Source organism: Cyprinus carpio, chromosome B25, assembly GCF_018340385.1.
Source record: "Cyprinus carpio isolate SPL01 chromosome B25, ASM1834038v1, whole genome shotgun sequence".
Taxonomy (NCBI): Eukaryota; Metazoa; Chordata; class Actinopteri; order Cypriniformes; family Cyprinidae; genus Cyprinus; species Cyprinus carpio.
Window position 1 is genome coordinate 20,143,653 of NC_056621.1, and position 15,966 is coordinate 20,159,618.

The 15,966-nt window shown below is 35.2% G+C and overlaps 2 protein-coding genes across 2 annotated transcripts; one reads left to right on the forward strand and one right to left on the reverse strand.

The window, feature by feature from the left end:
* The first annotated feature begins 629 nt into the window (after nucleotides 1-629).
* On the forward strand, nucleotides 630-2,239 carry nudt7 (nudix (nucleoside diphosphate linked moiety X)-type motif 7). The gene is made up of 3 exons (XM_042753261.1): nucleotides 630-1,009; nucleotides 1,100-1,258; nucleotides 1,768-2,239. Exons 1-3 carry the CDS (start codon nucleotides 851-853, stop codon nucleotides 2,116-2,118), a joined length of 669 nt encoding a protein of 222 aa, XP_042609195.1. The 5' UTR covers nucleotides 630-850; the 3' UTR covers nucleotides 2,119-2,239.
* Nucleotides 2,240-3,199: 960 nt separating this feature from the next.
* Nucleotides 3,200-15,677, reverse strand: si:dkey-234i14.6. The gene is made up of 6 exons (XM_042753351.1): nucleotides 15,219-15,677; nucleotides 10,539-10,605; nucleotides 10,412-10,449; nucleotides 7,736-7,957; nucleotides 5,350-5,563; nucleotides 3,200-4,090 (listed from the first exon to the last, which is right to left on the reverse strand). The coding sequence occupies exons 1-6, from the start codon at nucleotides 15,675-15,677 to the stop codon at nucleotides 3,912-3,914; spliced, it is 1,179 nt and encodes a 392-aa protein (XP_042609285.1). The 3' UTR covers nucleotides 3,200-3,911.
* Nucleotides 15,678-15,966: the final 289 nt, after the last annotated feature.

Below are 15,966 nucleotides of genomic sequence, written 5' to 3' on the forward strand. Positions count from 1 at the left end.
TAATGTGTATGAATGTATTTCACTAAGGTTTATCAATATTTTTCACTAAGAGGTTTTCAGTAATGCGTATGAATGTATTTCACTAAGGTTTATCAATATGTTTCGTTTCACTAGTGTTTGTAAGAGGCTTTTCAATAAGTATGGCCTATCAGGCCCCTCATAGTAATGCCCTAAAAGAACACTTTTAAGGGCTCTGCCCTTCAAAGGGAATAGGGCATAGGGATGCTTACTTCTGTTTGGAAGTCGCCTAAGTGAAACCAACTGTAATAGTGTCTGTAACACTGATCTTAAAATATATTTTGAAACCCTTTCTAATATAAGATCACAAAATAAGAAGCTTTTAAAAACAATACAAATTCTAAAGCTTTTCAAATTTATGTAATTGCCCTAATGCGTTTTTTTTTGTCTTCTTACTTTTATTTGTCTTTGTTTATATGTACGTTTGTATTCAATTGTAATTTTTGTTGTTGCTGCAGTTATGTTTTGCATGCTTTGAGATGTGCAATGTTTCCCTGTTCACATTAAGTCTTTGTTTGATGGAACTGAATAAAGGGGGACAAAAACTGTAATAGTGTCTCTTGAAATCGCACGAACTTCTCTGACCAATAAGAGACAACTTCCGAGTCGCTTAGCCCCGCCCCTACTGTCAACTTCAACTTTTAACTCCTCTATCGTTAACTGCTTGTTCTATTTCTGTGCTCAACTGTGTGCTGTTTATCCAGAAGTGTTTTCACACAATGCACCAGAGCAGAGCCCAGAGGAGCATTGTGGGAAGCGCTGAGATAAGCGGAAGCGTCCTCACTCGCAGAGCATTGTGAAAGTGTCCCGACAGGAGCTCATATCCGCCGCGATGGACCTGAAGGAGAAAACTGTCGCGGCACTGAAGAAACACGACAGCGGCGCGGAGGAGTTTCTCCGTTTACCGGCGCTTCCCGCAGCCTCGGTGCTGATCCCGCTGCTGCTGAGAGACGGACAGCTGCGGCTCCTGCTCACCGTGCGCGCCATTCACGTGAGGAAACTGAGCCTGCTGTGTGCTGTCTTGATGTAAACCGTATTTACAGTATGCACATGTATTGAGAGCTTATGGATGTGTCGGCAGCTGAAGCAGCACGCGGGAGAAGTGTGTTTTCCGGGAGGGAAGCGCGAGCCCGGTGACAGAGACGAGGTTCACACCGCGCTGAGAGAAGCAGAGGAAGAGATCGGGCTTCATCCCGACACCGTGCAGGTCATCTGCAGACTCTTCCCCGTCCTAAACAAGGTCCACCGACGGTTTCTTCTAATATAATAATAATAATATACATATTAGATATGATTTCTGAAGGCTCACGTGACACTGAAAATTCAGGAATAAATGATATTGTAAATATCTTAGTATAGATAGCAGAAACTATTTAAAATTGTAATATTTTCTACTGTATATTTGATCAAATGCAGCCATGGCAAAAGTAATAGACTTCTTTAAAAAACATCATTATTGTCATTTCATAAGTATACATTCCACACATAGATTATTAATATTACTGTATAGCTCACTAAATGCATTCTTATTTGGTGGTGTCTGCTTGCATTTTAATAAATTATTATAGTATATACTGATTATAATGTATATTTTGTTTGAATATATTAAATTAAATTATTTGAAATGGAAAAAAAAATATATATATAATGCATGTAACCCAGGATTTAATAAGCTTTTTATTGATTAATCTGTGCCTGTAATGAAGTGTCTGCTTTGGCCAGTTGTAACGTCTCGAAGTGTGTCCTCAGGCCGGTCTTCTGATCACTCCGGTAGTGGCTTTCATCGAGGACTCCTTCGAAGCCCGTCCGAACACAGACGAGGTGAGCGAGGTGTTCACTCTTCCTCTGGAGTTTTTCACTAAAGCGGCGGATCACTCCGGATATCCCGTGCCCAGCGTCTTCGGCCCGACCCACAGCTTCATGTACACTGACCCCAGCACAGGCCGCATCCATCAGATCTGGGGTCTGACCGCCGCTCTGGCCATCACCGTCGCTGTGCTGGCCCTCGGAGAGAAGCCCGAGTTTGAGGTGGGCTTTAACTTGGACGATCCAGCTTCTGGGTTTAAAGACGCGCTGAATCGCAGATTAAGCAAATTATGAAGACGCTTCAGATTCAGTGTCATCGATCATACTAGGAGAAATGTATAATACTGATTCAACTGAACAGTTACTAGAGCGTCAGTTTGGATATTCTTCATGTAAATAAAAATTGTAAAACAAACAAAAAAAAAATTTTATAATTAACCATGAGGATAACACTGATAAATATGCTTAGATACATTTGTAAAGATGCTGATATTTATGAAAAGTAGATATAAGGGAAAAAATAATAATTTGTAAAGTATTGATACTGCACTAAATTATACTCATTAATTATAATAAATTACTAAATTTTTTTCATTTACACTGAATATATATAAAATGTTCAAAGAATTTAGCATATACATACATTAACATGAAATAATATTATATTTAAATACAGATTTTAAGTTAATATTGAAATGGTAACTGAAGCTAAAATGATATATATATATAGATTTTAAGTTAATATTGAAATGGTAACTGAAGCTAAAATGATATAAATATATATATATATATATATATATATATATATATGTGTGTGTGTGTGTGTGTGTGTGTTTATATATATATATTTTTTTTTATATATATATATATATATATATATATGTTGTTCATATATATATATATATATATATATATATATACTGTATATAAAATAAAGCTGAAACAAAAGAAAATATAAATATTGGATGAAAAACTCTGAATAACACCACACATTCAATTACAAATAAAATAAAATTTCTTACCAAAATTGTTCTATTTTAAAAATATGCATTTAAATTTGACATTTTTATCATTTAATTATTAGCTTTTCATCATTTCATGAACCCAATAATTTCCCGCATAAACAAGTTTGAATGCTATTCACATTAGACATGTCTCCATTTGTCCATCAAAGATACTATTATAGTCAGTTTAATTTAAGTTTTTAGTAATTTTATTGCGTTTCATAATTTTTAGTTTTTTGTTGTTGAATGTTTATATATTGTTTATTAATTTTATTTTAGTTTTAGTTATTTTAGTACATCAGGATAAACTACTACAAATGAAAATGATAAATGTTAACTTGTCAACTAGTTGAAATAAAATGTTTGTTATAAATGTTTTATATCCAGTTCTAGTTTACGTGAAATATAATCACCCTGCTTCAGATCACAAGTATACACCTGAATAAGAAAGAATGCTCAGAATTAGAAGGCAAACACTTCATTTTATTAACAAATATCATAAAATAAATAGACATCTTTATTTCTGTATGTAACATGAACGGAATGTGGTTTCTGCCAGGCACTTCATTTCTACAGATCTGATGCTGCTGTCTGTTAGTGATCCACACTGAACTACTGCTGTACCTGTTCACTGTCATAGTGCTAGTATCAGTTTCATAGTGCAGTCTGACTCGCTCGTCCTGTTGGGGACTAACACTGCACTAATTAGGGCACTTGCGTCGATATTCTATTATCTAATGCAGTGGCTTTTATATTTTAAAAGACTCCACATATCTTTTTTTATGGTCACTGTATCTTCAGTAAGATCTGTGGTCATTTTAGGCTGGATCGGTCTCCAATTCTTGTTTTTGTCAAGGTCTACTCAAAAGCACAATGCACTGTTTATCTTCACATTACACCAATAATGATCACATTTTTCCACAAATGAAATGCTAAAACACAAACTTTGGTCACTCTAATGTGCACTGAATATTCAACATTCCGAAAACGATCACAAAATAGATCAATATGTAAGCGTTACAGGTGTTGTAAGTTTATAACTCACCTCAAAACACACACACACACACACACACACGCTCAGGGTCATTCAAACACAGCCGAGGCCAGTCCGCTCTTCCTGAACGTCTCTGCCACGTGTCTGGAGTGCTGGAGTTTGGCCGAGAGCGCCTCAAACACGTCGTTCTGGTCCAGCGCCGTGGCCGTTCTGTAGATGAACAATCCCAGAGACTCCAGGCCTCTCATGCCCAGATTCACACCACAACCTTCCACACAATCATATCAGAGATCACACACAAATAGTGTCTGTAATACAACTGGTTATGATCTGAAAGGGAATGGTACTTGTAATGATTATGATTCAGATATTATTGGCTTCAATGAAAATGTTGTTAGCAGACATACAGTGCTAGAGAATAAGGAATATACAGGTCATTCTCATTCAATGTGTTATTATTATTTTGTTTTATTGTATTCAGTACTCTTTCACAGTAGCACCCAGTTTCAGTGTGCCTTGTAATAAATCACATAATCACTAACACATTAAAGTCAATATTTATGTGCTTTTGTGTCAAGAACATACATACTACATTCTTATAAGAAGTAACATACAGATAAAAATAAAATATTAATAAAGACTGAAAAATTAAATTAAAATTACTAAATAAAATGTATTATTATTATTATTATTATTATTACATTAATATAAAATATCAGTCAACATCCCAGTGCTTTGTGCCAAAAACAATATTACATAATAATAATAATAAATAAAAAAAATCAATATTTTTTTTTTTTTTTTTTTCACCAAAACAGAGTGGAACTATTAAACTTGTCAAAGCCAAAAATAAAATACTAATAAAGACTGTAAATAAAATTTTACTAAATGAAATTGATTACTATTATTATATAAAAATATTATTATAAATATGTTTTTAAGACGGAAATGTCGCAGCATAACAGGGTTGAACTGAAAGTGCAGGGGGAGATAAAAAAAATTCTGCAATTAAATTATTTTAGAAAAAAAAATACATATTTGAATATTAACAAAGGCAAAATTTAGGTACAGTTCATTTTTATACGTATTTATACGAATTTGGCATTATTTATTTATTTTGCATTACAAATTTTCGGTTTTATAACTCATTTAAAACCCTAAATGTATAGTGTTATTTAATCTAAATTTGTAGCAGTAAATATTTGAATATTTTTAAATATGAATATCCATAACCACAAGTATGAGGGTGCATTCAGACAGAATGCATTTTTAGTGTTAATAATGTGAGACACAGGGCAGTAGAAGAGGGGGAAAGGGGAAAAAAAAGTTTTAAATTCAATTTTTCAACCAAAAAGCTCTTTTTAGAACCGTGCGTCTTGCGTGAGATGTTGCAATAGACACAAGACGTGAACCCAACAGTCAAACACGTCCATCTAGTGTGTGTTTACATAGAAAACGCAACGCAATGCAATGGAAAAAGGTGAAAGAAGAGTAACTCTGTATTTGGCCTAGAAGCATTGTGCTCACCAGTGTCGAAGTTGAGCACTCGCACAGCTTCTCCTTCCACAGTCACGGCCACGTTGTCTCCTTCGATGTAAGCGGCGCTGACGCGTCTGTAGGACAGCATGATCTCGAACAGCTTGCGGCTGCACTGCATGTGGTGCAGCGTGAGTTCACTCAGACGAGGCTCGATGTCTGTCTTATACGCGTTGAACGACTGGTGGAAGATGTTCTTCATGATCTGAGTCAACAGAGAGGAAAGTGATTCGTTCAGTCTCCCGCTCTGCATGCTCCTCGGGTCTTTACACACACACACACACACATACATAGTGACTGTAACCAGGTAACAACATGACATGTCCATCTTAATTTCCCATACATTGTTTTCTTTTTTTTCTGAATTATGTGCTTTATGATTTAATACAATGAATTGAATTATTTAAACTTTAACAATTGAATTTATCCTTTAAATATGATCAAATAAAAATATATAATAAAAAAAACTGTGTAAATTGAAACATATTAAAAATATCTTGGTTGTATCAAGTTCCTTTAATAAAATTATTATTATTTTGAGAAATACATTATAATATACAATGATAATATAGTTCTGTCATAACTTCTTAAAGTTAAACCAACTGTTATTTTGGCCGTTGGTCAGATCTTTGAGTTTCACTGTATTTTTGTAAAGCTGGTGAAGTGTGTCTCAGAGCAGCTCTGGAGATAAAGTTCATGTCCTCGTATAGACACTGAAAACACCGCAAACATCACGTTTATATCTGCTGTGTGATCAGGTGTTAGAACCCACATCAAGTAACAAATATCCAGAGCTTATTATCGTTATCAATGTAAATTGTATTGCAATATTTATATGATATTGTCTATTTTCCAGCCCTACTGTTTAATAAATGCGTTCGTTTTGTGGAAAAGAGCAGCTTGAACATTCTCTGAAGTTTCCAATTTGGCAATTCATAACTATTTTGCATTTCAGTGAATTGGTGGCTAATTTGTGTGAATCTCTTTTGAAAATGATTTATTTTTGATTTTTTTTACACTATGTTTAGGGGTGTACATTTGTGTTGTTTTTTTTTCTCCAAAATAAATGCATTTCCATACAAATCACATCATACACATTCATACAAAATCAACTCATAAGATATGTTTTCTCACGTGGTTGAAATTTCTTCTTTTGCAATTTATCTTAGAAAGTCAGCGAGCATTACAGCATTTATTAAAAGATGAATTAACCTCATGGATAATTGAATCAGTGTTGATATTGCAACATTGTTTAAACATCTTACTTTAACAGATCTTTTTAAAATGAAAAAAAAAAATACTTATATAGCACTTTTCATTTTTTTCCAATACACTTGCTTCAAAGCAAAAATCCTGATGTAATTTTTTATAAATTCTTAACCCAATGCCAGAGTCACATTTACCAGATTCTATAAGCAATAAAGAGTCCCACTTTATATTAGGTGGCCCTAACTACTATGTACTGACATTTAGATTAATAATTTAATACAATGCACTTATTGCGTACATACATGTTTTTACATTGTACTTATATTTTTAAAAATACCTGCATGTAAATACATATATGTAACTAATTTATAATTACGCTGTTGACCATCCCTTACATGTTAACCTACCCTTAAACCTACCCACACCACCAAACCTGTCCCTAACCTTACCTGCGTCCCACCTCCACAGCTGCGGAAGTGTTTTGCAATAAAATATGAACACAATAAGTACATCATACTTATTTTCTGATGTAAGTACATAGTAGTTAATGCCACCTAATATAAAGTGGGACCCAATAAAGAAATGTTGAGAAATCTTATATAGTATGTATCGCCCTACATTAGTTAAGTATACTGTATGTATGCAGATAAAACTGGGCATACTTACAGTGTATATCCAACTTCACATAAAGAGCTGGACAATAATATACTTATATTTTGTGATGAAATTAAAAATCAGGCAGTTGAGATTTTCTATACTGTATATATCACTTTATGTGACTGTGTTGTTTGTATTGGAATAAGTTTTGGATATAATATATCTAATCACATATATAAAGAGCTGTGTGATAATACAGTTTTCTTTTTTTGAGACAATATAAACAATTATGCAACTCAGATTGCTATATAGTATATTGTTTCATGTGAGTGAACTATATGTAGTAAAATATGATGTATATATCCGACTATTAATTTATCGCTGGGTGATACCATAACTATTTTGTTAACCTTTTTTTTACAACTATTTATCATTTAGCATCACCAACTGACATTATTTCAACTACATATATATGTTGAAAGTCAGTTATGCGCTGACTGGAGAGGGTGAGCAGAACAGCATTTTGACTGAGTTCATGAGTCTAATGCATGCTGGGATTGAGAGGTCTTACCGAAGAGTTGGCCGTGTGGCGCAGGAAATGCATCATTTTGGAGTCTGCGTCTGAAGTGCAGGCCAGAGCCATGCAGCGGTTCCGGAACGTCCCGTAGATCTTCAGGTGGAATCCAGGCTTCGCTGGCGGCTGCGAGGAGCTGCGGGATTCCCTCACAGTGTCGATCCCGTACGCCGACAGATCAAAATACAAACTATGTGCACGGATCTCAGGTGTGGGAACCTACAAAACAAAAACAGACCATTAGTATTTTTTAACTTAAATATCTTAATATTTATTTTATTATTACAATTATTACTATAATTTTACGTCACTATTTTACTATAATGTTATACCGTGTATTTTTATCATTTCATTATATTTACTAGTGCTGTCAAACGATTAATCGCATCCAAAATAAAAGTTTTTGTTTACATAATATATGGGTGTATACTGTGTATATTTATTATGTATATATAAATACACACCATGAATGTATATATTTAAGAGAAATATGTTTGTTTATATATTAAATATATTTATATATAATATAAATAACATGAATAAAAATATATACATGTAAATATTTTCAAAATAAATACTTTATATGTTTGTTTGTTTATATATATGTATATATATATATATATATATATATATATATATATACCAAATACACACATATATTACATAAACAAAAACTTTTATTTAATTGGGTAACACTTTACAATAATTAACTAACGCGTTAATACACAAAAATTCATTAACCCTCATCTGTCCCTCCCTAACCATAACAAAAATTACCTGAAGGTCAAACATTTTTATTTTATTTATTTATTTATTTTATTTATTTATTTATTTTTCTCTCTTTTTTTATATTTTTTTTATGTAGGTTATTCGTGATTATTTTTCCTCACATTAAATTTTTATTAAAATGAGCATAATCTTGGAATTTTTTTTTTTTTTTTTTTTTTTTTAAAAAAAAGAAGAAAAAAATCATATTTAAACATTAAGCATGATGATCCTTCTGGACCTATGTGACTGAGTGTCTCTGGTGCCATCTGGTGGGTAAAAATAACATAAAATAGCATTTTATGATTACAGCCACTAGAGGGGCCTCTTGAATCCTATGAAGATTCTTAAATGAGCAAAATAAGAGAAATCTTTAAAACTACACCAACTTCAGGCTTCGTTAAGCTTTCAGATATATCTCAAGGCTTAAAAAAATATACTTTGTGGGGAAAAAAAAGAAAAAAAATGAAACTGGTTCTGATTTGTATTTATTTAAATAGTTTTATTTACATTCTAAATATAATATCATATACACCATGCAAAGAGTACTCCCTTTAAATTGACTAAAACCTGTCACTCGTTCATCATGATCTCACAAAGTAAAAAAAAAAAAAAAAAAAAAACAATGAACCTGACTACATGATTAAACTTTTTTGAAAACGGTGAGTGCATGGATTCCAGCCTAAACTCCTCTGATTGGCCACTGCGTTTTAGAAATCAACAAATATGTCTGTGATTGGCTACATTCTCACCTCTGCGAAAATGCATTGTAAAATAGTTTGATGCTTTCCAAAGCAGAAGGGCAGATACACTGGTTTCTTTGCCAAATCTATTTCATTATGCTATTATTAGGAAGAATCCTCAATATACAGAGCCAGGTTTCAGTTGCACTAATTAGACTGAAACCCTGCTTATCTCTGAACCTTATCAAGGTTGCTAAAGCTTGTTTGATGAATTACTGTATACACAACACAGACTTACACACCAGCCTGCCGAGGGACACTAGCTGACCTTGGTTTATCTGCGTTAGCTAAACCCGCTATACCATCTGTTCAAACAAAAAGCCCATTAACCAGAGACAGAGAGAAAAATCAATTATACAAACTGTCATTCTAAACCTGTGTAAAAACATATTACAGACAGAATCTGTTCCTCATAATGTGTGCTGTAGCAGCTAATGATGGAGGCCTCACCTGCATCATGAGTGTTAATCGCCGGCAAAAATAGACTATTATTATTCATAACGGCTTAATTTCCTCACCCGTATTCATAAAACGAATCAGCCCGGTAGGACCCTGATGACCTCATGACCACAGAGCGCTCGGACTAACACTCGATTCATATTCAAGAACACAAATGAGAAATTTCTAAAAATAATAGCATGGGGAGAGGAAAAAAAAAAAGGTTGCTACTGAGATATAGTGGTGTGATACAGTGTAATGCATATGCACTGTAAAGGGCTGTTCACATAGTCAGATTCAATAGTTTAATTAATGGCAAACATTGTTAAATGTATTTGGATGTATACTTTTTACATTTAATTTTAGATTAATTTGAGCTTATTAAGGTAACAACTACCTGTATTCACTTTGGCTTTTATCCTCATTATTAATCAATATTTAACATTAAGAAACAACTAAAATCAATTAAATTATAATACAGATTTTTATTTAATATAACCCTGAAAAAGTTGTGTGCTTGATTGTATTGAATGTACACTTGAAGTGTTTCAAATGTTAAAAGCATTTTTTTTTTTAAAATGTACTTACAGGTAATATATTAATAAAAGTCCACTTAAGTGTGCATTTATCAACTTGTCAAGCTATTAATAGACATTTACTAAAAGCAACAGAACTCCAAATGTGATTTCATGGGCTTTCTGAAAAGACTTGCACATAAGCTTCTCACCTGTCTCTGGTCCGGTCTTTCTATAGTAGCATTGGCGCCTTCTGAAAAGACTTCTCGATGACATGATTCCCACGAGAGATGTAATCAGAGCTGATGCCCAGCACCGAGCAGGAGTCTCCACACGAACCGTCAGCAACCACAATCACCCGCGGCCATTCACCCCTCGGCATCTTCCTCAGGTACTCCTCGCTAAACTACAGGATCACAGTGAGAGAAAACAATGAGGCTTGCGAATCAAAAGCATTTGAAGTAAGATTCCCAATCAAATGATTCTTATGAGAATTGGCCTAACCCTAACCCTTTTAAGGGAATCAGAAACATGCAACACGGTCAGAACAGTCTGATTCCTGAACTAATGATTCTGAAGCAGTTTTGTTTTTTTAGTGAATTAAAACATACAGTGCATCCGTGGGCCTGTTATTTTTAGTGGTCCAAAAACATACAACCAGTGGAGTCTGATTGCCAAATGTATGACTCTTTGAGCAAGTTCTTTGTAGTGAATTAAAAACTGACAATGCAAACTGTGCACCGTTTTGCAAACTAAGGACTCTTCTGAACCAGTTCTTGCAGATGTATCATAAAACAAACTAAGTACCTGGTCTATTCAGTTTTCCTAACAAATGGCTTTTGGGAATCGGTTGTTTTAAATGAAACAGAAACATGCCATGTGCACAGTGTACTTGATTCTTGAACAAATGACTCTTATGAACCAGCTCTTTAAAGTGAATCAAAACATACAAATGACTCTTATGAGAACAAACAGTGAAGCCATTGTTTTACCAAACTAACCAGTTCTGATGATTCAGTGGTTTTAAATGAGAAAAAAAAACAAAAACTCATTGAACAAATGATTCTTATTAACCAGTTCTTACAGGTGAATTCAAAACATATATGGCATGGTAAGTATGGTTTGATTCTCAAACAAATGATTCTGAACCAGGTCTAAAAAGAAACAACTGAATGGTGAATCAAAACATATAGTGTGTTAAATATCAGTCAGATTTCTGAACAAATGAATCATCAAAAACACTGTGCATCCAGTGGAGTCTGGTTTCCAAATGTATGACTCTTTGAGATTGTTTTTTGTAGTGAATCAAAGTGAACCAATAACTCTTTTGAACCAGTTCTTTCAGGTGAATCATAAAACAAACAGAGATGGTTGTTTTAAATTAAACAACGTTCAACAGGCAAAATATAGTCGAATTCTTGAACAAATTACTCTTATGTTCTACTCTGTTATAGTTCTTTTAAGTGAGTCAAAAACATACAGCACGGTCAGAACAGTCTGATTCCCTAAACGTGACTCTGAACCAGTTCTTTTTGTGAATCAAAACATACAGTGGATCCAATGGTCTGATTTCCAAACGAAGAATTAAATTGAATTAAATTAAACTAAATTAAATCAAAACAATCAACATACACACTCCAATTCTTGAAAAATGCCCAATATTAGCCAAAAACCATAATCCTTATAAAATACACGTTTTGTGTTTTTTTTTTTGGATTGGATTTATATCTTTATGCCATTAAGGCAAAACAGAGAATACCTATAACAGCATACTTCTCAACAACAAAACGTGTTAAAGCTGGTCTTGAAAGTATCAATCATTCATTTACATAGACAGCGACAAGTGAAGACTCGTATTTGTCACCTGCAGTGTGTGTGCTCCTCCGAGCAGAAGGACATTTTCGTTAAACCAGACTGACAGCTTGTCACCTAGAATAGCTCTAAATGAAATGAAACTCAAGTCTGGTTTGGTTTATTGGACGTGAGCGTCTAGATACATCAGAGACCTGGCATAAATAGACAGGCCTGAGAGTCCAAGGCCAGAGAAAACCATTTACACAAACAAGAACAACTACCTCACAGTACATGACTGTGTCTGACATACTGAACAGAACATTCTGTATAATGCATAATATATTAAAAAAGAATAATAATAATTGTATGTGAAATGGTCCTAATATGCAACAATACTGTAAGCATGTCAAAAGTATGCTTTTGTATGTTTGAAAGGCATTTAGTATAATTTTGGAAATAAAAGTAGCTATTTTATTATATTTAATGCAAAAAAATAAAATATAAAATATAGAAATAAAATAAGCCAGATCTTTTGAGTAAAAAAAAAAAAAAAAAAAAAAACACAACTTGAATGATAGAGTGAAATTTGTGAATAAAACAAAGCACAGTGTAGTCTGATTATGAACAAATGAGCAGGTTCTTTTAAATGAATCAAAAACATACAGCATGGCCAGTGTGGTTCAATTCCTGAACAAATGACTCTAAATCAGTTTTTTTAGTGAATCAAAATATAAAATATGTGTCCAGCAGTCAGATTGCCAAACAAATGACTCTTATGATAAAAAAATAAATTAATTAATAATAATAATAAAAACAATTATTTGGTATAAAATGCTTGCAATTATATCTTGTGAAATAGTATAGATAGTATGCTAGAATTATACTCTGAACATAGTCCACAAACACGTAGATATCTCAGGCAGAATAAATACCAAAAGATATTGATTTCTACAAAAAATAAAAAAAGAGAGAGAGAAACAAAGTCTTTGGTTCTGTGACAAATGGCTTGGCCCTCAGAAGAACACGGTCAAGATAAGATGCCCAAAATATCCCAAACAAACGTCTGTCTTGACTGAAAATCAATCCCTTTCAGCATGCAGCAACCCATAAAAGAAAGAGCACTTTTATAGTGAATAATAAAATTCTGCTGGCCCTAAAAAAAGACCAAAACAGAAGAGAGAGGGAGAGAGAGGGTTGTGGCTGTCCGTAGCTTTATGAATGCCTTCTCACTGCACCTGTTAAACATAATCACCTGTTCATTATATGACAGACATCAGGCAATTAGTTAGCTGGCACTAAATGTGTATTTAATTAAACACTTTGAAAAACAGCCATGAGAGTAGTTTCCTGTATGTCAGAGACAGCCATCTGTCAGACCAGCCCAAAATTCTGTCTCATGGTGATAGAAACCCGTTGGTGCTTGTATTTTTATTCCTGAGGCAATTGTTTTTGTTCTGTAATAAGAGTTCGAGCACAAACACGATTCATTCACTTGGTGAGCATAACCATTTTTCAGTCAAAAGGCTTATATAAACACCACAGAATAAGCCTTAAAAGTTCTTAGAGGTGCAACAGTGCGTTCATATATATGTTTTCGATGCAGAGTGCAAATGTCTGTGCATTTATTTGTGTTTTTAACTCGATAGGAGTGAAATGAAACTGTCTGTCTCCCCTCTTCTTCCTCCTCCTCCTCCTCCTCCTCCGCCGCTGCACACCACGCCCACTTCTATCTTTCTATCTATCTATCTTATTTATTTATTTACCATGTTCATAGTAGAATAAGAACATGGTAGCTGGTTTCTAGCTGGTCTAAACTGCTCATTAGTTGGTGCAAGGTGGTTATTAATTGGTTCAAGCTGGTAATTTGCTGATCCATGCTGGTCAATAGATGTTTTAAGCTGATTATTAGCTGGGCAAAACTGGTTATTAGTTGATGCAAATTGGTTATTAACTAGTCCAACATGTCATTTGCTGATCCGTGCTGGTTGTAGGATTAAGCTTGTAATTAACTTATCTTTAGCTAGTACTGGTTATTACCTGGGCCAAACTGGTTATTAATTGGTGCAAGTTGGTTATTAACTAGTCCAAGCTGGTTATTTGCTGATCCATGCTGATTGTAAGATTGTTTAAGCTGGTCATTAGCTAGTTTAAGATGATTATTAGCTAGGCCTAACTGGATATTAGTAGGTGCAAATTGGTCATTAACTTGTCCAACTGGTCATTTGCTGATCCATGCTGGTTGTTAGATTGTTTAAAGAGGTCATTAGCTAGGTTTAGCTGGTTATTAGCTGGGTCAAACTGGTTATTAGTTGGTGCAAGATGGTTATTAACAGTCTAAGCTGTAAATTAGACAGTTTAAACTGGTTGATATCTGGTTTAAATTGGTTATTAGCTTGGTCATACTGGTTATTAGTTGGTGTATGTTGATTGTTAACTTGTCCAAGCTAGACGTTAGATTGTTTAAGGTGATCATTGGTCAAACTGGTTATTTGTTGGTGTAAGTTGGTTATTAACTGGTCCAACTGGTCGTTTGCAGATCCATGCTGGTCATTAGTTGGTGATTAGCTAGTTTAAGCTGGTCATTAGCTTGGCCAAACTGGTTGTTAGTTGGTGAAACCGTGAAAGATGGTTATTAACTTGTCCAGGCTAGATATTAGATTGTTTAAGGTGGTCATTGACCAAACTGGTTATTAGGTGGTGTAAAATGGTTAGTAACTGGTAAAACTGGTCATTAGTTGGTCATTAGCTCATTTAAGCTGGTCATTTCCTGGGTCAAACTGGTTATTAGATGACCAAGCTGGGATGCATTTCCCAAAAGCAACTATGGTGGAAAATATCCATCGTTACCAATAGAGTTCAATGGAACTTACAAACATAGTTAACCAACAATGCTTTTGGGAAACGCAGCCCTGCGCAGTAGATGGTTCTAGCTGATGGTGACCACCTACTATGTTCCAAAAACTAGCTAGACCACCTTAATTTGGCATGATCAGGTTGTAGCTGGTCCGGGATTGTCTACCAGCTAATAACCATCTAATAACCAGCTTGGATCAGCTAGAACACATTTCCCATGTTCCAAACCATAGCTGTGAGCTTTTAATATAATTTTGAGTAAATGACTAGGTTGGGACAAGTGAATGGGGAAAATAACTATTCTAGTAGCTTTAACACGTGGTACTGATTTATTTGCAAGCAACGCAATAAGAAACCACAACTCGCACGCACCTTTGTACCCAAATGGACTTTCACATCAACCTTTTGCTTCTTCTGCTCCAGGATGCTCAGCAAATACTCCTGAAACACTCCGATTTTGGTGAAGAAGTGCTCGTTGTGCCAGCAGCCTTCCATGTTGTCAAAATCCACCCCCAGGTCCAGGAGGAAGCGGACGCTGCGGGGGTCCAGCGCGATCTGCTGCGGTCTGCAGAGCAGCGCGCTCCGGTAGCGCTCATCCAGGAGCGTCAGTTTCAGCACTTTACCGGAGCGGACAGCGACCAGAGCCGCGGTCAGCCCGATCGGACCCGAGCCCACGATCAGAACCGAGATCCGAGCCCGCCACTGACGGATCCCGTCCAGGCTCACCTTCACCACCGCGTACACCAGCACAGCGAGTAAAGTACTGAGCGCGGTGTCGTACGCCAGCGTCTGGTACTGATCCACGGGGCTCTCCGCGCTCACTGCAACCATAGCGATCGTTCAGGGAACTGAAGACGCACGCTTCACTTGTTGAGGAGCTTTGCCATCGCTGTCTGCCACGTTACATGTGTGAGGTGAAGTGAAGGCTGAACACGCTCTCTCTCTCTCTCTCTCTCTCTCTCTCTCTCTCTCTCTCTCTCTCTCTCTCTCTCTCTCTCTCTCTCTCTCTCTCTCTCTCTCTCGCCTTTCCTCAAAAGAAATCGGTGTACGAATGCGCATCTTTTTTCCTGCGCGCACTGCAGTTCATTTGGGCTGCTGCCGATGTCTCAAAGCTTGTGTG